At 43.2% G+C, this 23,902-nt stretch overlaps 1 protein-coding gene across 4 annotated transcripts in view; it reads left to right on the top strand.

Annotated features, from left to right (window-relative positions):
- ADCY7 (adenylate cyclase 7) overlaps positions 1–23,539 on the top strand; it is an 85,566-nt gene extending 62,027 nt beyond the window's left edge. The window contains exons 11-28 of one of the 4 annotated variants that reach the window (XM_081923994.1): positions 646–834; positions 1,829–1,872; positions 4,304–4,357; positions 4,634–4,714; positions 6,246–6,327; positions 7,515–7,612; positions 9,288–9,372; positions 10,190–10,327; positions 11,409–11,450; positions 12,524–12,589; positions 13,117–13,289; positions 14,407–14,488; positions 15,366–15,521; positions 15,988–16,134; positions 17,460–17,567; positions 18,545–18,659; positions 19,704–19,828; positions 20,204–23,539. In XM_081923994.1, coding sequence (XP_081780120.1) covers positions 646–834; positions 1,829–1,872; positions 4,304–4,357; positions 4,634–4,714; positions 6,246–6,327; positions 7,515–7,612; positions 9,288–9,372; positions 10,190–10,327; positions 11,409–11,450; positions 12,524–12,589; positions 13,117–13,289; positions 14,407–14,488; positions 15,366–15,521; positions 15,988–16,134; positions 17,460–17,567; positions 18,545–18,659; positions 19,704–19,828; positions 20,204–20,341 — 1,923 coding nt within the window. In that variant the 3' untranslated portion in view covers positions 20,342–23,539. Of the gene's footprint in view, positions 1–645; positions 835–1,828; positions 1,873–4,303; positions 4,358–4,633; positions 4,715–6,245; positions 6,328–7,514; positions 7,613–9,287; positions 9,373–10,189; positions 10,328–11,408; positions 11,451–12,523; positions 12,590–13,116; positions 13,290–14,406; positions 14,489–15,365; positions 15,522–15,987; positions 16,135–17,459; positions 17,570–18,544; positions 18,660–19,703; positions 19,829–20,203 lie in introns of those variants that run through there. The other 3 variants (XM_081923995.1, XM_081923996.1, XM_081923997.1) reach the window with 3 other exon arrangements.
- Positions 23,540–23,902: the final 363 nt, after the last annotated feature.

Raw genomic sequence — 23,902 nt, forward strand, 5'->3', positions numbered from 1 at the left:
AATTACACTGTTCGCTTGCTTTTAATGTTCAGTTTTTAACCAGTATTTTTTAACAAATGTCTCATGTTTTATGGTCGCCGCTTAGAACAGCCTTCACCAACTTGGCACCCTCCAGATGTTTCAAAACTCATTTTGGCTGAAGCTGGTGGAAGTTGTAGCTTCGAACATCTTAAGTATCATAGAATCCCTCTACTGCAATGCAGGAATATTCATTCAGCTGTCCTTTACGGGCATCAAACCGGCATCCTTGGCGTTATCGGCAGCACGCTCGAACCAACTGAGCCATCTAGCTATCCAAACTGGAGAGTGCCAGTTTGGCTTAGAGGTTACCGATGAGTCAGCAGTACAGTGGTACCTCAGGTTAAGAACTTAATTCGATCTGGAGGTCTGTTCTTAACCTGAAGCACCACTTTAGCTAATGGGGCCTCCCGCTGCCGCTGCACCACCGCTGCACAATTTATATTCTCATCCTGAAGCAAAGTTCTTAACCCGAGGTAATATTTCTTGGTTAGCGGAGTCTGTAACCTGAAGCATATGTAACCCGAGGTACCACTGCATATAAATTCTGCCAAATAATTTCATTTGTTCATTATATCCAGTTTTCCAAAATGTACACTTGGCTGTCTTGTTTCTCCCCTGGTTCAGTCTAAGCAGCGCACATCCAACAACCACCTCCCACAAACCACCAGAGTGCACGATGGCTTGAAGATGAGGGCCTCTGTCCGGATGTCGAGGTTCTTGGAGACCTGGGGGGCCGCCCGGCCTTTTGCTCACCTAAACCACAGAGAGAGTGTGAGCAGCGAGACAACTGCACCAAACAGAAGGCATAGGAGGGTGAGGCTCCATTGCTCTTTCTTTCCAAAACCCTCAGTTTGGACTTGGTTGGCTTTTGGTTGCTGTTGCTGCTGCAAGGAGTCAGAAGTAAATATTGGAAACAAAGGGTAGAAAAAGGGAGAGAAGTCCTGTCCTGTCCCATTCCCCCCCCTTTACTTATGGGAAGTGGAGTTTGTGGCCCAGTGTGGCTATGGAGTGGGCAGGTACAGCCATTTCCCAGCTTCAGCACGGCAGTGGAAGGTGTTTTCCTGCATGGCTAGCTGGGAAATCCCATGAGACATTGGGGGCCAACTTGATGGGCGGGATGTCAGAACGGACCTGGGGAAGACTTCACCCACCCAGGTTCTCTCTGAGGTGATTTAAAGGGCTGGGGTCGTATGTATTACATACATATCAGTTCTTCTTTTGACACCAGTCTCAGTCATAGGGTGTACAGATGGTCAACAAAAAGTAAAAAATAAATAAATCCAGAAACACAGTCCTTTTTTAAACACCTTTCCACTTGTGGCTTATTTATTTTATTTTTTTACGTTTTATTTTATTTATTTTATTGCAACAAAATCCTGTGTTAAGATGTTAAGGATGTTAAGAGAAAATATCACAGTGAAGAGCAGCATAAGAGCAACCATAAAATTACATTTAGAAAGCAAATATAAAATAGATATTTTCATAGCAAAAGTGAATAAAGCTATAAATGTCAGGTTACGTAGGGCATCTGCTTCCCTACCTAGGCAGTCTTGCAAATGACACGAATCTTAGGCTTGTTCCCTCTTCATGCCACTTCCTGAGAGGAAGCCAGCCCCTTACGTTACAGATGCAGAAACTCAGCCAGCCGTTTAATAGACTTTCTATGTTATGGGAAACTCACAGGCCAGGGGCTCCTCTGTGCAGCACTGAACATATTTCACTTGTTGAATTCATTAAATTATATTTACATGCTTTAAGAGGGAGGGTTGGGAATGCATTAATCCCCTACCTTTTCTCTCTTGCTTAGGAGATAGCTCTGCAGTTGGTGAGCCGCCAGAGGACTACAGAGAGGCAAGTCATGCATGGTTATAACACATGCTAGATCCTGCTGTGTTGTGGTGTTTTGTGTGTGTGTGTGTGTGTGTGTGTGTGTGTGTGTGTACACACACACACACACACACACACACACACCACCTTCCAGAACTGTGATTAACAAGGCAGCTAGAAAGTTACTATTACTACTACTAAGCCAGCACAACCGACATAATATAAGATGTTTACAGTAATAAAAAGCTCTGGGAGCTCCCTGGAAGAGAAGGCCTTTTGCTAAGCATCTGAAAGGTCAGTGACGATGGAGTTGTACAACTTGGGTGCCCCTGTCAAGAAGGCCCTGTCTTGTGTAGCACATAAATTGGTTTGCAGATCTTACTGAAGGCTCAGTAACTCCACTGCATATGGTCTCTGAATCATTTTCTTTGGGATGTTCTTCTTATTCTGCGCAATATTCCTCTGTGACTTTAGCAGAAGTAGGCTGCATATGATTGTCTTGATTTTTGCATTAGATTTGGCTGATTCTTCTCTCTGAACTGTTTGACTTCAGATTTACTATTTTTAGCAGAGGACTGCCCTCGTGAAGGTTTTCATGCGAGAAATGTTTTGGTGTTGTTGTTTTTTAAATCACCCAATACTAGGGTTGCCACCTTTAGAATTTCCTCCCTAGACATTATCCTGCAAAATAAAACAAAGTTGTCAGGCGGACAGTGAGCGGCTTAGAGGGAAAGGAGTTACAGTGAGTTGTGGAGGGGTTAAGCACACCTCTCCTTAGCTGATTCTCCACTGAAAATCCACCCCGCTCCTAAAATAGCAAGCAATCAGTGTTTACTTCCATTACATTGCATAGTTAGGCTCAGAGATGGCTTTTAAAATGGTTAGAAAAATTCCTGGAAGATGAGGTCTATCCAATTTAGCTCTAATAGCTAAATGGAACCAAGCCCAAAGGCAGTATAACCCTGAAAATCCGGTGCTGTTAACAGGCAACAGGGGAGCGCACACAAGTCTGCATTTACCTGGCAAACTGTGGCAAACAAACTGCTGGACTAAATGTTATGTTATGTGCAGCTAGCTCTGGCAGAAGCAGACAAATGTGTCTGAGGAAGTGACTTGGGCGGTGTTTTCCTCCTGTGCTCTTTCTTTTGTCACTTTATTTACCCAGTGTTCAGGCAGCTGTGGTTCTTCTCACTTTCTCACCCCCAACTCCACATACAGTCCCTGAATTTAGTCTCTCAAGCAGAGCGGTATCACTTTGAGGTCTGGGTGAGCCAAGGCAAGTGAAGAGAAGAAATCCACAACACTTAGCAAGCTGCTCCCTTCTTTTCCATCTGTATCTGTATCTCTCTATCTATCTCTATCTCTATCTCTATCATCTCTATCTCTATCTCTATCTCTATCTCTATCTCTATCTCTATCTCTATCTCTATCTCTATCTCTATCTCATACTCTAGACTCCTCAGCAGAGCCAGGCAGCAGAAGCATGAGTAAGGATGGAATTTTCTGAAAATCTCAATATCTAGCTTATCTGCACAGATTTTTTCTAATCACATACTGCTCATTAATTTTGATTGGAAGCCTTCCCCCCCCAACCGAACGTCAGCTATAAATCTTAACAGTGCTCTCATAACCATTATTGTATATATACTATTATATGTGCATGTACTCCAGGTTTCCTGAAGTAACTGGCACATAGACAAGTACATGCAAAAATGTGTATGTATTAGGTAATATATTTGTAAAATTATGCATGAGCCTTGACTTTTATGTAATAGTTGTATTTTGTTTATATAGTGTCACATATATTTAGGGTTTGGGGGAGCAATGCCCCCAAGATTGCAGAAATGGCTCTGATATAACCACAGGCTCAATACAAGAGGCAATTTGATGTGAGCAAAGCTCAATCAGGCTGGAACCACCAAGTTCTGTGTATAAATTGGTTTAAAATGCATTCCTCCTTCATCCCTTAGCATGAAATTATCTGTGAACGAATCAAGTGACATCAGACAAGGGCTGGGCAAAGAGGGGGAAACAGTGTCCTAGATCCTTCAGCTCTTTCTCCCAGCCATTCCTAGATCATGCACCACCTCTGGGTCAAAGGTTGCTCTGCAACATCAGATGTAGGTAGAGCTTCCAACTGCTGTATCATCTCAGGTGAGAAACAGGCAGGTTTACTCCATGCACATTAGTTATTTTGTTCACAACAAACAAATCAAATTTTCGCTTTAAAAACACGCTCTTGCACATTACTTTAGGATTCCACACTTTTTCAAGACGCAACACAGAGATTTCCCCTCCAAAAAACAAACTTGAGATGTTTGCTTTTATTTTGTCCACCTTATGAAGACAGGCTGCTATAACATTAATCTTTTCACAGGTGATTAATCTGATCATTTCTAATCAATGCATGACATCAAAGTTCTCTCTCCTTTCTCTTTCCCTGTGTGTGTGTTAGTCTGGATAGGTCTAGACAAGAACCGTTGTGTCCTCCTTCGGTTGTAAGCTATAAGTGAGTTTCTCTTTCTTCTGCTTTCTGTGTATGCCTTGTGCCATAGAACAACTGGATTCTCCCTTGCTACTTTCTCCTCTCTCTGCACTATATTTATATCTAAGCAATACTTGAGATACCTTGGGCCCCCTTTATTTAAAATTGGCCAGCTTGCATTTTCAGCTTTTGCTTCTGCAAAATGTAATTAAAAGGTACGTAATGATTACTCAGTGCACCTGTTCTCCTGCATTTTGGGAAAACATTTCATCTGGATGATGTTTCTCTGCCTGTCCTTAGGAATACCTCTCAGAAAGGAAGGATGGAAGAAGAAATTAATGACAAAATGATGTCAACCATCGAGGGCCTCAGTTCAGCCAAGTAAAGGCACCACTCTTTTCTTCCTGTCCTTGAGAGAATTGCCTCATCTGCAGAAGGGGAGCGGCAGAGAAGACCGGGGATTTTCCCCATGCTTATTTTCTATAGTATGGGAGTGCAGGCCTACTTAGAAATATCGCCCCTTCATCATAAATGCGTGTGGAGAAAACAGATTGTGTTTTCTTCAGTGATAAGCAAACACACTCCTCTGCTGCTGCCTTTTCAGTGAACTGTAACATGGAAAACAGGTTATGGGGTTAAGCGTAAAGAACGCTGCACTTCTGCATAGGTTTCAGGTTCCCAGAATTGTAGTCCAAAAACACTGGTTTAAATAATCAGAATTACCCTGTGTTGAAAACACAGCTCACAGCTGTCTGACTGCTACAAAACCCTCGGTTGGCTCAGTTTTGAGAAGAACAAAAAAGTAGAAAACCAGAAGTGGGCTTGACAAAACAGGAAATTGAGAAATGTCCTCTTATGACATGACTATTAATTAGGAGGTTTATTACTCCGGCTCCTTAAGAGCACTTGTGAAATCAGGAAGCTTTTTGAGTTCAGAGTAAGAGTCTTCAGGTTAACACAATACAGATGTCAAGGGATTCACATGACACCCTGCTGCTTATTGTCTCTGGCAATACTAGATAATCCTAAGAAATGCAGCTTTTTGAAAAATTGTACAGTACAAACTTCAGATCAGAAGTACACAAATGGAATTCCAGAGTTCTCTGCAAATTTCTGCAAGGTCTCCTCCCACCTCTGCAGGCCTGGCCTGAATTCAGGGTTCTTCTGTGAGTTCAAGGGGGTGGGGTGCAAAGAACCCCACTTTCAAGCAGGGATTGGCTCCAGTCGAAAACTCCTGAGTAGAGCCAATCCCAGCAGGGCTTGCTTTTGGTGCCAAATTAAGTACATGCTGAAGGCAAACTCCACTTGCAGAGGAACAACCAGCAGCCCTTTCTAGGGCTCTCGATTGCTTCTCCACAGATGTGTGTGGCCAGGGGTAGCGATGCAGAAAATCACATTGAGGGCCAAATTAGGAGGCTGGAGGTTCCCCATCCCTGACTTAGAATAACAGTGGTCTTGGTGCCTTAGAGCGCTGGTCTTCCACTGAAGAATTGAGGCCCACTACTGGGTAACAGCCACACAGATGCATGCCAGGAGATTAAGAAATGGTCCCCGGGTGCATGTTTGGCTTAAAAGTGGGTCCTGGGTTTGTAAAGCTGGGAGATACCTACTCTAGGGTATTCATAGTGCTTTAGTTATCTTAGTTATTTTCACAACAACCATCTTGTAAGATAGTCCGTATAGCATAGATGTGGGGTGAGTCTTAGTCTGGAGTGAGGACCACATCCCTAAGCCTGCCTCCTGAGTTGATGGCAGTGGTGAGGTCTTATTTATGGGTCTTCTCAGTCGGTTGTGCTTTGGGGAGTCCAAGTTCCCTCCCCACACATACCTATTTGTGGTTCCATCTTGCTCTGCATCGTTTTATCCTGCTCCCATGCATATGTTTTCAACAAGCATTTCTTCTTCAATGCAGGCCGTGGTGTGGTAAAAAAGACGACTTCCGTGGGCTGTGTGGCTTCTTGTTATGTTTCGTAGAAATGGAGCTTGAGAAAGAGGTTAGTAAACGAAGCTTTGTGGCCTTCCTGTTTGTAGAATCTCGGGGGTGGAAGGTGGTCCAGCCCCCCTGAGGCAGGAATTTCCATGTATCCATCCTCCATTGGCACCACAGAGAAGCAACCTAATTCTTCCTTGGGGCATCACCTTGTTACTTGAGTCGTTGGGTCCTCCTCATCGTACCCTTTGAAAGGTTGAGCACCACCAGAAACTCCTTTTGGGAAAATCTGAAGAACTACTTTTCTGATAAGGCTGCTCAGAGGATATGATTGCTAATTTTAAATATCTGAAGGTCTGTCAAATGGAAGAGGGAGCAAGCTTGTTTTCTGTTGCTCCAGAGGGTAGTGCCAGAACAAATGGACTCAAATTACAAGAAAGGAGATTCCAGCTAAACATTAGGAAGACCTTACTAACAGTAAGAACTGTTTATTGGTGGAACGAACTCCCTCAGAAGGTGGTGGACTTCCTTCATTGGAGGTTTATAAACAGAGCTTGGATGGCCCAGGGATCCTTTAGCTGTGGTTTTTGCATTGCAAGCAGTTGGACTAGAATGGTGATCCCAAGGGATCCCTTCCAGCTCTTCAGTTCTTTGATTCTGGATTGAGGAAAAACTACATTTTTTGTGTGCTATAAACAGGCTAGTGTGTACACTCCCAGCCTTGACCTAGGGAGGACTTAATTCATCAAAGTATTCACAATGCCTACTCTCCGGCTCAATAAATCTGTCCTTTCTTTCGCTCTGTAATCTCCCCAGAAAGCAAAGCTCACTTAGGTCTTCATCATTTCTTGCAACTTCCACTCTTCACTGCCTCTGCCCCACTCCCACACTTGTTTGACTTTCCCGCCTTTCTTGTTCAAGTACCCGTTGTGTCTTGGGTGCGCTGCTTGTCCACAGGGATAGTACAACAAACTGGGAGACAACATAGATTTTATTTTTGATCTTCCTCCTTTCTCTTCCTCATCATGCCCTTAGAGAGGAGGAATAAGAACTATTCATTTAATTTGCCTTTTTTAAGTTGTCAGGTTCTAACATTCGTGTCTTCTTGTGGCTGTGGCAACGAACTTGTTTGATATAAGGCTCTTTTTTGTCTAGAAGTTGCATGTAGCCCCCAAGAAAGCTAGTCCTTATGAGCTGAGCAAAATTATGTAAATCCGAGCTAACGTCTTTGTTTTGTTTCCCCATCTCCAGTATCGCACAATCCCGATCCCCAAACTGAGGGGTTATTTTGCCTGTGCCAGCATTGTGTTGCTGTCTATGTTCCTTGTACAGATTTCCATAATGCAAGGGTAAGTCATCCCCCCCCCTTTCCTTTTTAAATACGTTGCATACAAATCTGCTATAGGGGCAGTTTAATGTAATCCAAAGATTGAAGTAGTTAATGCTGCCCCCTGGCCCCAGATTGCAGAATTGGCACTGTTACGGCTGCTACGTAATAGATGTCCTCCATTTGTAAGAACTTGGATCATATATTGAGGCATCACCCACAACTTTGGAACTCCCTGCCTATTGATATCAGCCAGGCTCCTCCACTGTATTCTTTTCAGCCCCTGCTAAAAACATTTACGCAAGCCAAGGCAGTTGTTCCATATGCTCCAAAGCTAAGCACGCAGGAACACCGAAGATGCCAGGTGCTTCGGTTTCAAGAGACTGGTGTGCAAGTTCTGTTCCATACAGCGGAACTTCAAGGAAAACACAACTAAAATTCACTCCGACAGAAGGTACTCCAGATGGTTTGCTCATGTACGTGCACAGAAAATAGATCTAGCTGAAAGGAGATTTACATTGATCGCTGCAATGCATCCCTATTGATTGTTATTGCATTTTTAAACCATATCTTATTGATTTTCAGATATACCAGGACCAAGGAAACAACAATAATATTATTATTGTATAAGCTTGGAAGGTTGCATGATCTTAGAAGGGTGTGTGGCTGTGGGGGGGGCATGGCTGTGAGAATCATGAAGAGACCCTGCGCTTGTGATTATTTTTATTTTTATTTAATGAAAATTGCACACTGCTTCATTGTTTAAAAAAAACCCCACACCCTCAAAGCAGTTTACAAAAAGATAAAAACCCTACCTTTAAAAGATAACAAAAGTTAAAATACTAAAACGAATTAAAATCACCTCAACTTTTAAAACAGCTAAACAGTAATGTGTTTAGCAGGCACTGAAAAGGGTATAGCAAAAGTGCTTGCTTGATCTCAACAGGCAGAGAGTTCCACAGTGCAAATCCTGCTTCACTATATGATCGAGTTCTTACAAAGGTGGGACAGGTAATGGGGGGCCTCCTGCAGTAGTTCCACTTCCACCAACTGAAGTGGTCGAGTGAGCCCAGGCCACTGCATTACACTACTGTTTGCCACTGCACTACTGTTACTGATTCAGTGCTGCCTCCTCTGGCCAGCAGTTAGCTCTTGAAGGTTTCAGACAGAGGTCCTTTATATCACTTCCACCTGAGAGATCCTTTTAACAGCAGCCGCAAGGGATTGAACCTGGCATCGTCTGCTTGCAAAGCATGTACTGTTCCACCAGATTATGGTTCTGTGCCTAAGATGGGAGTCCAGATGGCCCCGATTAGCAGCCCATGTTCCCGCTCTAGATGACAGGAATGAATAGAGAGATGGTATGTAATTGGAGATGCGGAACCAAGGAAATTTGCCTCCTTATCTTTTTGGTGCTAGGGTGTTATTGCCTTGGGTAATATCCTGAACCAACAGCCTTGCTAATTGCAGGCAAATGTAATGCTTTAAACAGAGAGTGTTGGAGAGATTCTAACATTTCAGATTTGGGGGGGAAGTGCTGCTCAGTTAGCTTTGAAAGTCAGAAACAAAACCTGCAAGCAACTTGGCTATCAAAGGGATTATATATTCCCCCAGGAACTCACGACTATCGAAGCATGAATAACGTTTTTCTTTAGCTCTGCATCATCTGTTTCCACCCACCCCTTCCTCTCTTTCAGAACGTCAAAATTAGGGATTCCATTTGGGGTCGTAGCTATCATAATGGGGCTAATTTTGTGTGTGTGCTTTGCTGATGACTGTTGGGTAAGTAAAAAAGAAAAAGAAAATAAAATGTCCAAAGCATTAAAAAAAAGAAAAAGAAAATTGTACTGCCAGATAGTATGTGTTTGCCTTAAATGCATTTGCATTGAAATTTGTTTATATCACTGGGGTAAATGTAATACCAGCTGTGCTTGTAAAAATCTCCACATATTATTTCTACCCGGGGCTGTTGATCCTAAGAACTGCTTAGTCCATGGTTGTGGAACTCGCTTTTTTTAACATAAGGGCCACATTTACAGTTACTAATTTCAAGGTTGCCATGGCCAATATCTATCAGCCATTGTCTGCCCGGCTTAAGTGGGAATGAGTTTAGATTTCTCCTGAACATCAGTAGTGGGGAAGGCAGGCACACCTCACCAGGTGAGGCGTTCCACAAACAGGGAGGCACCACCGAGAAGGCCCTGCAGTTGGGCAGTGCAGTTGGGCAGCTGCTGGAGGAGACACCACCACCAAGAGGGCATGCCCTGCCTGCCAATCACAGGGCCCATTGTGGTTGGTATTGGGGAAGTCGCTCCTTCCCCAGGATCTGCCTTCCCATTCATCTTGCAGTGGAAAGCCACACGACCCCCTTCTGCTGTACAAAACCACGTTGCTAGTAAACAATGGCCTTGCGGCATTGGCAGCTGCTGGAGGGAGAGAAGTATGGTCAAAGCTCTTCTATTTTAATAACTATGTAAGGAATCGCCTCCTGTAAACAGCAGAAAATGTCAAACATTTGTTGCTGTAGCATGATTGTGGGGAAGGAGGTAAGAGCTGGTATGTTTATGTGTCATCCTGTGCCTCTGTCGTCTGTTTGCAGAGACCCTGTTCAAAGCAGTGGCCCCCAGCTCGTTATCTCCGCACGCTTTCAGAGAAAATGGAGACGATGCCAGCCGTGAGGCTCCCGCTGGCCACTATTGCAATCGGCTCTCTGTTAATCCTAGCTGTTTCTAACTTGGTAATTCCTTTCACTAGTCTTTTTTTTCTTTATTATTTCATAAAATTTACACACCGCTTGACTCTAAAGCAAACCCCCCCCCAAAAAAGCAGTTTGCAAAGAGAATAAAAAAATGAATAGACTTCCTCAGCATTCTCTGCCTGCTAGCAGAAGGTCTCTTGCACTAGCAGACAGGTGAGTTTTAATATTATGCAACAGAGGAATTGCACAATCTGTTGTGCAGCAGAACTACCAGCAACCTGCCTATGCATTCTCTTGCACAACAATGTTCTGCTTCTGCAGAATTTTAAACTATGCAGCACATACTTAAACTGTGGAACTCACTCCCACAGAAGGCAGCGATGATCATCAACCTAGAAGGCTTAAAAGAGCCTTAGACAAATTCATGGAGGAAAGGGCTCTCAACAGCTACCAACCATGATGGCTATTCTCTGCTTCCACGGTTGGAGGCAGTAATGCTCTTGAAAAGCAGTTTCTGGAAAGGGAGAGGGGAGAGTGATCTTGTGCTCCAATCCTGCTTGCTGGTTTCCCACCTGCCTCTGGCTGGCCACTGATTCAGCAAGCTCTTACGTTCTTAATGTTTCAAGTAAGACTAAGGGACTAAGTGATTTCAAGAGCTTAATTCATTGCCACAAGCTGTGATAATGACTAGTAGCTTCAACAACCTTAAATATGGATTGTACAAAAGGTGGGTAGATCTATCAACTGGCATCAGCCAGTTCATTTGTTCACCATAAAGGGCAGGATTGCAGATTGTTTTAGCTAAGACTCTTATCCATTGGATTGTGTCCTACGTAGCACTAACCTGTCCCATCAGTGCAAGGATTTACAGTAGTGCAATATAATTCCCCCCTTCCTCTCCCAACCTGCCACCTAAATCTTTATAGGCATTTTCACAGTTCTCCGAAGCAGATTTGGGGAAGGATGTGGGGCACACATGACAGGAGGAGAGGGGGGAGGAGAAGTCCCACGGCACAAGTGGAAATCCTTTCACTGACTGGCCACGTTGGTGATAACTGCCATTGTATTGTAATAAAGCTATGTATTTTAATTCCTAACTAGTTTCTAATTTTTTAATCAGCACACAGACCAGACTATTGGAAACTGTACTACACCAAACCTGGTGAGTTTTAAAAAGCAAGTTTTGTTTGCTATATTAATAACCTTTGGTTTAGTAGTCCAAGATTGGAGATCTGTTTCTTATTTAAAATGCAAAGTTTTAAAAAATTATTGGTGCTCTAAAGCTTTTCTATTACCTTTCTCTTTGCATTTCACTGTTACATTTTAATTCTCCTTTCATGTTACAATAAAACAAAACAAGAGGGGTTTTTTTATTTAAAAAATTACCCTAATGATCTATTCAGCTTCTCAGTCTTGGAATCCTTTGGTTGTATTTTAAATTACTCATGGCAGAACCCTTGGCCAAAAAAAAGTGTGGTGGTGGCAGCGGTCAAAAATAAATGAATGAAATTGACACTTGAGAGATAGAGAGAGCCCGCCTCACAATCAAGGCATGGAGAAGGGCCATTGCTTAGCAGTGTTTCCCAACCTTGTGCCTCCAGCTGTTTTTGAACTACAACTCCCATCATCCCTGACTAGCAAGACCAGTGGCAAGGGATGATGGGAATTGTAGTCCAAAAACAGCTGGAGGCACAAGGTTGGGAAACACTGGCTTAGTGAGCGGTTCTCAACCTGTGGGTCCCCAGATGTTGTTGGACTACAACTCCTATCATCCCTGAGCTCTGGCCTTTCTAGCTAGGGATGATGGGAGTTGTAGTCCAACAACATCTGGAGACCCACAGGTTGAGAAAGGCTGGCTTAGATGGAAAGCATCTGCTTTGCATGCAGAAGGGCCCAGGTTCAATCCCTGGCATCTCCAGGTAGGGAGAGACCCCAGCCTGAAACCATGGAGAGCTGCTGCTCATCAGTGTAGGCACTACTGAGCAAGACAGATCAATGGTTTGACTCAGTATAAGGTAGCTTCTCGTATCCCTATGTTCATCCCTGAGCTGCTCCATTCTGAAATATTCATTATGGTTCAAGTCACAACAGCTCCATGTTTTCTTTAGCCAACCACCAGACAGTCCTGTCGATTAATCATTTTGCTCTGCATGTTAATGGAGCCTGGCCTGACATAGACAACAAACAATAGTTTTTTTCTCTCTCTCTTTCTCTTTCTCTCCTGCTCTAACAAAGCAGCAGGTGGGCAACAGTTCTTCTGAAAACAACAACATGCTGAGAATTGAAGCTGAGACCTACTCAGTGAGTAAATTTGAACTTAAAATATGGGTTTAGATACATGCTGGAGAGAATTGCTCAAAAAAAATACCAACACTTGTTCAAAAGCTATTGGCTTCTGGCCATAACAGAAAAGTGAGATTGCCTTGCTTTTCCAATGCCAACATTCCATTGTGCTCCAGCACGATCAAGAAACAACTCAAGTTAGGGCAATGCAGAGAATGGGCTGGCTTGATTTCTAATGGATGTAGCCACTGGGTAGGGGTGGGGTGGGGGATAAAATTTCATGTAAATATGTATGAATTTTCATGAGGACTTTGCAATTAAAAAAAAACAGATATGAAAATGTGGAGAACAGAATTTAGGATTGGAGAAATGAGAAACTGAGAGAAGCCAAAATTGACAAATTTGCCCTTACCTAGGACATGACTACACAGGCAATCAGTGTGCCATGATATTATTTACACACACACACACACACACACACACACATATATATATATATTTAAATATATACATATTTTTTTTAAGCCGCTCCTCTTCTGTTCCAGTATTATACCTACTGCTGCCTTCTGGGTTTCATCGCCTGCTCTGTGTTCCTTCGAATGAGCTTTGAACTGAAGCTTATCCTTTTGTCAGGAGCTGTCGTTGGGTATTTCATTGTATTTAATAGCAACCTGCTTTTGTGCTCCAGCCGCAGCAACGTCAGTGACTCCACCACAAGGTACGGTATCTTGCTTCTCAATGGTAACAACACTCTGTAAGCTGATGGTGAGCTTAGTGGAATTGCAAACTGCTGCTCCAGGAAGTGATCTCGTAGATTACAGTTTCTTAAGAAGCTAGGAACCGACCCAAAGTATGCTGCAGCATGGTGACATTAGCTGCATTAGGAACCCTTTTCCACCAGTGAAAAAGTTGAGTTATTGGGTATTGTGTGGATAATGATTACGCTAGTGTCACAGTGCGTTTGCTGTCACTGCAACATGTCGCACAAGACCTTCTTCCTCCTACCTGAAGCATTTTCAGATGTTTAAACCACTCTGCCATTTTCATGCAAACACAGGAAATTGCCTTGTGCCAAATCAGACTAGAGAAGACCCTAAATGGCCTCCTTACATTGTGTTAATCGGTGATGAACTTGGGAGGTCACCTCGTTGCTTTTCTCTCTTGGCCCACCTGCATCATACAGTTAAAGTGCTACAATATGACTTTAAATAGCCATGGCTTCCTGCAAGGAATCCTGGGTGCTTAGAGCATTAGGAGACCCCTATTTTCTCTCACAGAGCTACAATTTACAGAGTGGTTTAACAACCAATTCCTCTTTACAGGGAGCTCTGGGAATTGTAGTGCTATGAGGGTAATGGGGGATCCACTATTTTATGTTTACAAACTTATTCTCTCTCCGACACCCGTTCAAGATGGTGCATAATGTGGAATTTGCCCAATCAAATCTCAAACTGGAAAAAAGCCCCATCAAATAATTTTTGTTTCATAAGCTGGAAATACTGCAAGCCTGTCTTCCATTTTGACCTCTTGCCCTTGAGAGTAGTATTTATCCGAGTATCAAACTCAGAAGTGGATGGCAGTGGCGTTTACTTAACCCTACAAACCCAGGGGTGTTCCTCCCCTTGCAGGAGACAATATTTGACAGTAATTTAATTTCTTATCTACTGTGGATGGGTGTCTTGTGAATGGCAAACTCTTGTTTGTAGACCTCTGTATCGCTTGAAACTTTGAACGTTTTAGAGATGCATTTCCAAACATTTAAGCATGGGTGTTTCACACACAGTTCCAAACGCTTTTAAAATGAATGTTTTTGTTTTGTTTGCTTTTTGTTTTAGGTTTTTTATGAAAGAACCAAGAATAATGACAAATTTATACCTGGCTCTGTTTTACATAACCTTGGTTCTACTGTCAAAACAGGTAGGCAACTCAGTCCTCATAGGTGTGTGATTTGCCCAGAGCTTTCTGTCTTCAGTTTATTTGCGATGTGACATTCCGAAATTTTTCTTCTTCTTACTGTGGTATGTGGGAAGATTGATTAAATAAATAAGAATAAGATTGAATAAATAAATAGTTCTCAAGTGGTAGAATGGATGGTACCATTTTAGTCTGCAGCTGGGGAGAGTTTGTGGGGTTTTTTATAAAAAAAATACTCCACTATGGGTATCCCTGCAAAATTATTTTGCGGTGTTTTCCAGATCTGCTGCATTTTGTAACAAATCAGACACTATAGGATTTGTTCTGAAGTCTCTTTATGCCTGTGAGTTGTGCTTACTCAGTTTGGCAGTTGGTTTTGAACGGTGGAAAGTCCCACTTGCACAGAGATCAAATCTGTGAGGCTATTACTAGTGATGATGATGTCTTAATGACAGCTGAGGCAGGTCTGGGAAACACAGCGCAATGATTTGGGATAAATAATTAGTTACGATTTAAAATAGAAATGTGGCTTGTGGGAGCATGTTAGACAGTTAATGAATGCTGCACGTGTACAGGAGTATGGGCATTTGTTTGTGGCTTAGTACACTTGGCTTGCATGGGGAAGAAAATGTGTGGGGTGCAATTTGGGGCATCAGGGGTTAAATACTTGGCTTATTGGTCAAGTCTCTCATTTTAAAAGATTTCAAGCTTTTGAAGGAGGAACAGCTGATTTCATGGACATTAAAAATGTCATGGAGCCCCTGAACCCACAAGGCATTAAATAAGTTTTCTGCAAATACACAAAGCTGTTTCTAGTATTTTCAGCTTGCTGATATTAAGGCTGGGTTTCATAATTCCTTGGTTTATTTGTTTTTTGCAGATAGACTATTACTGTCGTCTGGACTGCCTACAAAAGAATAAATTTAAACAGGAACACGAGTCGTTTGAAACTATGGAAAACGTGAACCGGCTGCTGCTGGAGAATGTGCTCCCAGCTCACGTTGCTGCCCATTTTATTGGGGACAAATTAAATGAGGTATAGAACAATAAGATTTACATTGCTCCATTGTGCTTTCATTCACTCCTCTGCTAATCTTTAAGAGATCGCATGCTGAAAACAGCACGAGGACAAAGCAGTAGAAGCCCCATGGTCTAAAGAGCAAAATGAATCTTAAGTCTCATTCACAATATACGCCTGAAGTGCTCAACCACTTTAAAGTCATGGCTTACCCCAAAGACTTCTGGGAGCTGTCGTTTGTTAAGAGTGTCGTTAAGAGCGACAAATTTCCGTCAAAATCTACAATTCTTAAAATTCCCTGGGAAGAAGGAGTGGTTGCTAAACCACTCTGGAAATTGTAGATCTGAGATTTCTGACACCTAGCGTGCATTTACGTCTTTGAATTTACATGTGCTTAGACTGTGTTGCTTTAGTTGTATGGGGAGATGGAAGTGACTGGTAGCGAACAATGATATTGTTGAAACTGTTGTTGCATTTCCTGCAGGATTGGTACCATCAATCCTATGACTGTGTCTGTGTCATGTTTGCCTCAGTACCCGACTTCAAGGTGTTCTACACAGAATGTGATGTCAACAAGGAAGGGCTGGAGTGCCTTCGACTCCTCAATGAAATAATTGCCGATTTTGACGAGGTACCTCTTGCAGCTTGTGTGGACCTCTTGGTGTTGGGAATGGTTTTCTCTCTGCCCGCCCCGCCCCCCTGCCCGATGTTAAATAGCCAGAAATGAGTATTCTCCCCTCAAGACTTCAGTGTAGTAAAGAGAGATTTTCTTCTCCACAGAGGAGAGAATTAGCTTCTTGAGTCATGTTAGGAAGGTCCTTGGAGCCTGCTTGGCAGCACTTAAAAAAATGTGACTGGTTGGATATGCAGCAGAAAGGTGTATCATAATTCAGTGGGAGAACACATGCTTTGAATGCAGAAGGTTCCTGGTTCAGGCCCTGAAATCTCCAGGTACGGATGGGAATCCCTTCTGAAACCCTGGAGAGCCACTGCCTGTCAGCATTGAGCAAAATGGACCCAATGTTCTGCCTCGGTAGGAAACGGCTTCCTATGTTTCAAGGATGGGGGAAACTGTGGTCCTCCCATCTCCCATCAGCTCCACCATGTTCAGTGGACAGAGAGGATGGGATTTGTGGTCCAGCAGCAATTGTAGAAGGCCACAAGTTCCTGACCCCTGAGTAAGAAGGATCTACGGGGGACCTCTGCCTTGCAACCTTGGAGAGTCATTGCCAGTCAGAGAACTTAATGGAGCCTGAGAGTTCTTACATACTGAGAGCCCTGCTGGATCAGACCATCAGTCCAACTAGCCCCGCATTGCCTTCCCCACAGGGGCCAATCAGGGAAGCTTACATTCAGGACAGGAGGACAGTAGCCCTCCCTCACTCTTGTTCCCCATCAAGAGGCATGCTGGTTCTGATCCTGGATCTGATACTTCATAGTCAACCTGACTAGCAGCTATTGAGAGCCTTGTTTTCCTTCCAATTGACCTGGGTATAAGGCAGCTTCCTATGTTCCAGGGGGTTGGGTGGAGTGTGTCATATGAAGAAAAGTATCCTTGAACCAGAGAACCATGGTTTGATTTGCATGCTTGAGCAGGATGGTGCACCTACTTCTACAACCTTATCTTGAAAGGGTTGCCATCAAGGGTCAAAACACGATGAAAGGGGTGTGGGTGGGTGTCTTCATGCAGGCATATTAATCAACCTATTGGGGAAGTCAGAAACACACAACCAAATCTTAAAACCCACACATCCTTCCCATGTATTTTGTACTTGGTGATCGGTATGAAGTAAAAAAAAAAATAGCAGGAAAACCAGCCCTATCTTGAGCAGTATAGCCTCTTCCCCTTTTCTAGCTTATTCCACTGGAAACTCTGGCCTGTGAGAAGACTGTAACAGGACAAAGAATCATCCAGGTCCTGGATTTTAATCGTTTTCTCATTTTTTCTCCAAACAGCTGTTGCTGAAACCTAAATTCAGTGGTGTTGAAAAAATCAAAACTATTGGGAGTACATACATGGCAGCATCAGGACTCTGTGTTACCCCAGGCCAAGAGAATAATGTGGTAAGTCACCTGCTGAAATACAAGCCACTTTGATAGTGTGTGTGTGTGTGTGTGTGTGTGTGTGTGAGAGAGAGAGAGAGAGAGAGAGAGAGAGAGAGAGAGATGCAGGGTTCTAAGCCCCACTCAATCATGAAGCTCCCTGGGTGACCTTGAGCCAGTCACTGCCTCCCAGCTTGGCCTACCTCACAGGGCTGTTGTGGGGATTAAAGAAGGAGGGAGAGAACCATGTGTTCCTTGAACCATGTGAACCTTGAACCATATGAACCTTGAATTCCTTGGAGAAAAATGTGGGATATAAATGCAATAAAGAAAATGAAATAAATAAATGTGGGTCTTGTTACCAGCTACTTTAAGCAGAAAAGGGACGCAGGTGGTGCTGTGGTCTAAACCACAGAGCCTAGGGCTTGCTGATCAGAAGATCAGTGGTTCGAATCCCCGTGATGGGGTGAGCTCCCGTTGCTCGGTCCCTGCTCCTGCCAACCTAGCAGTTTGATAGCACAAAGTGCAATTAGATAAACAGGTACCGCTCTGGCGGGAAGGTAAACAGCGTTTACGTGCACTGCTCTGGTTCACCAGAAGGGGCTTAGTCTTGCTGGCCACATGACCTGGAAGCTGTATGCCAGCTCTCTCGGCCAGTAAAACGAGATGAGAGTTGCAGCCCCAGAGTCATCCGTGACTGGACCTAACGGTCAGGGTCCCTTTACCTTACTTTCAGCAGAGAGAGGGATGTAGGTGTCCACTGGCTTTACCTGCAGTTCTAGGATACGCCTATAATATATCTGCACTCCATTAGTGGAGGGGTAGCTACCTCTAGCCATCAAGATGTCATTGGATTAAAAAACTCATTCTGGCTGGGGCTGATGGGAGTTGTGAGTCCCGAAACAACCTGGAGGGCCACAGGTTCCCTACCCCTGCACTAATAACATAAAGCAAAGATCCTCTTAACACTCTCCCCCCTGCCCCAAAATATTGCTTAGGACCAGGAAAGACAGCATGCTCAAATTGGCATCATGGTGGAATTTGCGATGGCTTTGATGACTAAGCTGGATGGCATCAACAGGCACTCATTCAACAATTTCCGTCTCAGAGTTGGTAAGTTCAATCCACTGCCCCCACCATAAAGCGGTGGGGCAGGCTGAATTATCTTGGGGACACCACTGTATTTCTTCCATATTCATTGATTTTTTAAATCACTACATCTTAGAAGAACATCTAATCCAGCATTCCGTTCTGATAGCAGCAAACCAAATATCTTTGGGAAGCCCACAAGAAAGATCTGAGCACAAGGGTGCTCACCTTTACGTTGTTTTCCAGCAAGTGGTATTTAGAAACATTACTACCTCCAGAGCTAGCGTGATTTACACTATTGCTTAAGAACCACAACCAAAGAACATAAAAAGAGAATTACTGGATCAGACCCAAGGGTCCATCTGGTCCAGAATCCTCTTTAATAATAATAATAATAATAATAATAATAATAATAATAATAATAATAATAATTTATTATTTATACCCCGCCCATCTGGCTGGGCTTCCCCAGCCACTCTAGTTGATCAAATGCTTGTAGGAGGCCCGCAAGCAGAGTACAGAAACACGAGGCGCTGTGTTGTTCTCACTCAGACCACTGGTCCACCTAGCTGATCCACCTAGCCTCAACTGACCAGCTGGGTTTCAGGCAGGAGTCTCTCCCAGCTGGGAGTGGTTGGACTCCAGTTTCTTACAGCCCCAACCAGCATGACCATTGCTCTGAGTATTCACTACTGAATGGCTCTCCAGGGTTTCAGACAAGAGTCTTTCCCAATTTTACCTGGAGATTCCAGGGACTGAACCTGGGACCTCCTCCACTGTCCGGTTAGCTAATGGAACCCAGATAGTGTTGCCATGACCAGTTATTGATCAGCTTACAATAACATAGAGGTGGACTTCTTCACGGGGTAGTAGCAGTGTTCCATGCTGAGATACAAGAAGCCCCATCAGTGTTGGCATCCCACTGGATTCTGAAGACATGCCTTTGTTTAGGCACACATTCCATTGAATAGAACTTGTGATTAAATTTTCCCGTGCTGGCATACAGCAAGAAGCCACAGGGGCAGAAAGCAAAATTTCATCTTAACCTTCCCTTTCCTGTTCTTGTAGGCATAAACCATGGTCCTGTGGTAGCTGGTGTGATTGGTGCTCGCAAACCGCAGTATGACATCTGGGGAAACACAGTCAACGTTGCCAGTAGAATGGAGAGTACAGGAGAACTTGGGAAAATCCAGGTAAAAAAAAAAAAGTGGGCAGAGGGGTGAAGGAAACCTGTACAATGATTAGAACATAAGAAGAGTCCCTCTCCAAACCCAGAACTAAGGAGGTCATTGTGACTGTTTCCATTGCCTTTTAATCTCATCTCACCTACCCTGCCTGCTTCTTGAGTCCCTTCACCCCAGGAGCAGCCCAGATCTTTCACTGTCCAGCAAGAAAGAGGTTGGGGGAAAGCTGTATAGTTTATTCCTGTTGTGGAGGTTTCCTTGTTTCTCTTTCTGATGTTTGTGGTTATTTGTTTATTTTGCATGCTCAGGAGTAGTAGCTGGGCCTGAAAGGGATGAAATGCTCACTTTGAATTGTGAATGGACTCATGTGTTTTCTGTGCACAGGTTACAGAAGAGACTTGCAAAATACTGGAGAACCTGGGATATGCCTGCGAGTGCCGAGGACTTATTAACGTCAAGGGGAAAGGAGAACTGGTGACTTACTTTGTGTGCACGGATACAGCCAAATCCCAAGCGCTTTGATTCGAGCAAGAAACTGCTGAGAAGTTCGGTCAAAATTTGTGTCTTGCTGGGCTTGGTTGTTTTTAAAATAACTTCCCTTCCGGAAAGCCTGGAAACTCCGCCTCCTTATGGAAAGGAGCTTATGACAAAAACGAGTGCGGACTAGAAGTGTTAGTACTTGTATCTCAAGAGGAAAAGATTGTGGAAAAGCTCTTTACAGCTGTGCCTGTCAAAAGAGTTTGCAGGTGTCCATGTTGCAGATTATTCTCTCGTTTCCCTGCCATGCAGCCACAGGACAGAGCTCCACTTCTGCACCTTTTTCATGGATTCGCAGTTGAACGAATTGCCTCGTTAAAACATTCCACTGCCTCATCCTTTCAGACCCGGTTTAACAGTATTGCACTTGTCTATGGACACAGCACCGCCTTGAGTTTGCAGCAGTCTTATTACATAAGGCAATGGGACCGAAGACTCCTCTGCCTGAGAACTTTTTAACTGGAGATGTCAGGGGTTGACTCTGGGATCAGCTGTACACAAAGCCTGTGCTCATATCATTTGGTTGTGCTTCCCCCACCCTCCCACCTGACTTTGAGCTGCAGCTCTGCTCTAGAACTGGATTTCAGTACCAGGAACTGTTGCACTGCCAGTATTCTTCTCTACAACCACAACCCGGTCCTTATAAACATTTCTGTGGTGGTAGTCCTGTTCTGCTGCTAAACCATACCCGGATATATCATACACACGTTTTGCTTATGCCTGTGCTATTCTCTACTGGAGCAGAAGACAAGTGATGTGAGGAACTTGCTTATGTTTTGCTCACATGGCTTATTTTTTCTGGATTCTATTACCTGGGTCTGGAAACATTCTTGGCCTTGGTTCTTGAATGTGCTTTCCACTCTGGGTGGAAACGTGTGGGAGGCTTCTCCTCATACACCTTTTGCTTGTGCTGTAATGTCTTTTGCACTTCACTAGGTGCTTTTTATTTCAGCAGCTATTAGTGCCCTACAGCAACATGCTTAACATCAGCAGTGTGAGTGTGTGTGTGTGTGTGTAAAAATCCAGATTCTTGCACTTGGTAACCCTGCTCATATAATTGTGAGTAGCTTCAAATAGTTTTCACTGCTGGCATGGCAGTGCTGTATGGCAGGCAGAATTGGGTGATACCCACTCTTAAAATATGGCACAGAGAAACTTCCAGTGTCTTCCTTAATTCGTCTGATAAAAAGAAGTATAGTTTCTGGGGATACAGATCTCTTTCTTGTGGGTGTAACAAACCATGGGGCAGCCACAGTGCAAATTTTGTACAGTTAGTGAACCCCTCCCTCCCTCCCAAACTATTGTATTGCTAGATTTCATCATTGGCAAGAGGCTTCCATCTGTTTTCACATTTTTATGATAAAAATGAACAGAGAGGGCACAACCAAATATAATGTCCACCCTGAGCCGGACTTGAACTTTGTATATCTACCACCTTTTGCTATGCCATGAGTTTTGCTCCAGTCCCATTAGACAATTTGAGAGGGGGGGATCTATTTGTTAATTATTATCCTTTCTCCAGTTGTCTGTAGAGTATTCATTTCTTTCTAGCTTCAGTGACATTTAGCACAAACTAAGTCAGTATAAGGTAACTCCAAAATTGACTAGCTGAATACCAACCTATATAACTAACTAGGTGAAGGAGAAATACTATGGGTTTCAGAACTCATTCTGGAAACACCTCACAGTGTTGTTACCAGCCATCATGCAAGATCTGTGTGAGGCATGCTAATTGGGAGTAGGGAAAGCACAGAAAGCTGGCTTCTGAACAAAATAATTTTTCAGGTAGAACTCATTTAGTTTGCTTAAATGATATGGGATTGAATCAAAAGATGCAGAAGGTACAGGTTGCAGTAGAGCCTTGTACAAGAAGAAACTAAATTGCAAAAGATGGAGATCTGCTTTTCCAGCTTGTTGCAGGAGCTTAAGAACGGCTCTAGAATCTACCTGTTTTATTAATGGGTAAACTCCTGAGTTGTTTGCAAATCAGGGCCATCGGCTTATGCTCAATATTTTTGGGGATCCAATCCACTGTACCTGCCATTAGCTGTATTCACAGGGGCTAACCTTGAAACTTTTTAATTTTATAAAAATTACTTCTGTCTGACAGGCTTTTCACACGAGAACCAGAAACAAACCACTAAGTCTTACGGGCAAGGGGAAAATGGGTAAATTGTTTACAATGTGAAAAGAAGAGTTGTTTATGTGCCCCATGGGGGGGGGGAATGCTTAGCAGCGCAGTGCTATGCATGTGTACTCAGAAATAAGTCATACTGGGGCAGTGGTTTTACTCTCAGGTAAGTGCACATAGGATTGCAGTCTGACTTTATGTGGAGCACAACTGAACTGTGTTGACTAGTACCTGGGCATATCCTAGGAAAGCAAAATGAATGGCTTTGCATTGAAGGGTTCTATAAATTTAAATGTGAATACCATGAAACATTTTGAAATTGTATGTTTTTCCCTGTGATTGAGATTTTGTAGAATGCCTTTGGCTCTGCTCCAATTTGCAAGTCACTCTCTGGAGTAACTTAACTGAAATCCGACTGAAGTTTATGGAAATCATTCCAAGACTTGAGGACTGTGACTCTAGTATTTTTTAAAAGGTTTTCAGAGTAGAATGTGACTAACTGTGCAAAGATTTCTGGCATTCTTTGCCCTGGATGCAGCCCTGTTGTGTTCATTATAATTACTGTGTAATTAACTTATGCGGAGGTTGAAGTGCCTATGTTTCATGACAGGAACAAAACTCTTCTAGTCAAGTCCTACTGTGGCTTTTAGGACTTTTGGAAAGTCTTAGCTGTCTAGAGTAGGTCACACTGGAAAGTAGCAAGATAGGGTAGTCCTAGGTAGGATAAAAAGGAAACTTACGCGATTGTATTTTGTTATAGCAGCAAGTTAATGTGAAATATGATAACACTGCTTTCAGTTCTTACTTTATTGTGCATTTGTTAGAATGCTTGAGTTCAAAAGATCCACCTTTAATCTTTGCAACTATTTGTCATTGTTTGGCATCAGTTATCAAACGTCATATGCCAACAGCAGAAACTCAAGTGTGAAATGCAAGTATTAATGTTTAATTGTTTCTGTTCACATTCTACTGCAAGTCAAGGTAACTTGTCTACCTTCTGTTTTAATTCTAAATTTCCCAGATTAAAAATTTAGGATGCGTTTGTTGCCTAATTGCTCTTCTTTTGTATCATTTCAAATTCTTTAAGAAATGCGTTTCATAAAAGTAAATATTTCATTCTTGCTTTGCGTGATCACTTTCCCCAGGCTGTTATAATGAAAGAGCAACGTTACATGAAGCACCTCTTGCCCTCCATTTGACTATCGTCAAAGGAAAGACACTGTGCTGCCTGAGGGGGAAAAAACAAACCCCAAAGCAGGCCTCTTTGCTAGTTTCTTTTCTTATGTTGCCAGTTTGCTTTTGGAGTATGTTCAAGGGAAAGCAGTCAGCTGTTCAAGTCTAAGGCTGCTGCCCTGTGTACATCTCTAGATGGATTCTGCTGAATGTGAGTAAACTCAATAAGGCACCGTTATATC

The sequence above is a fragment of the Podarcis melisellensis genome, assembly GCF_964234715.1.
Source record: "Podarcis melisellensis genome assembly, chromosome: 8".
Lineage (NCBI taxonomy): Eukaryota > Metazoa > Chordata > Lepidosauria > Squamata > Lacertidae > Podarcis > Podarcis melisellensis.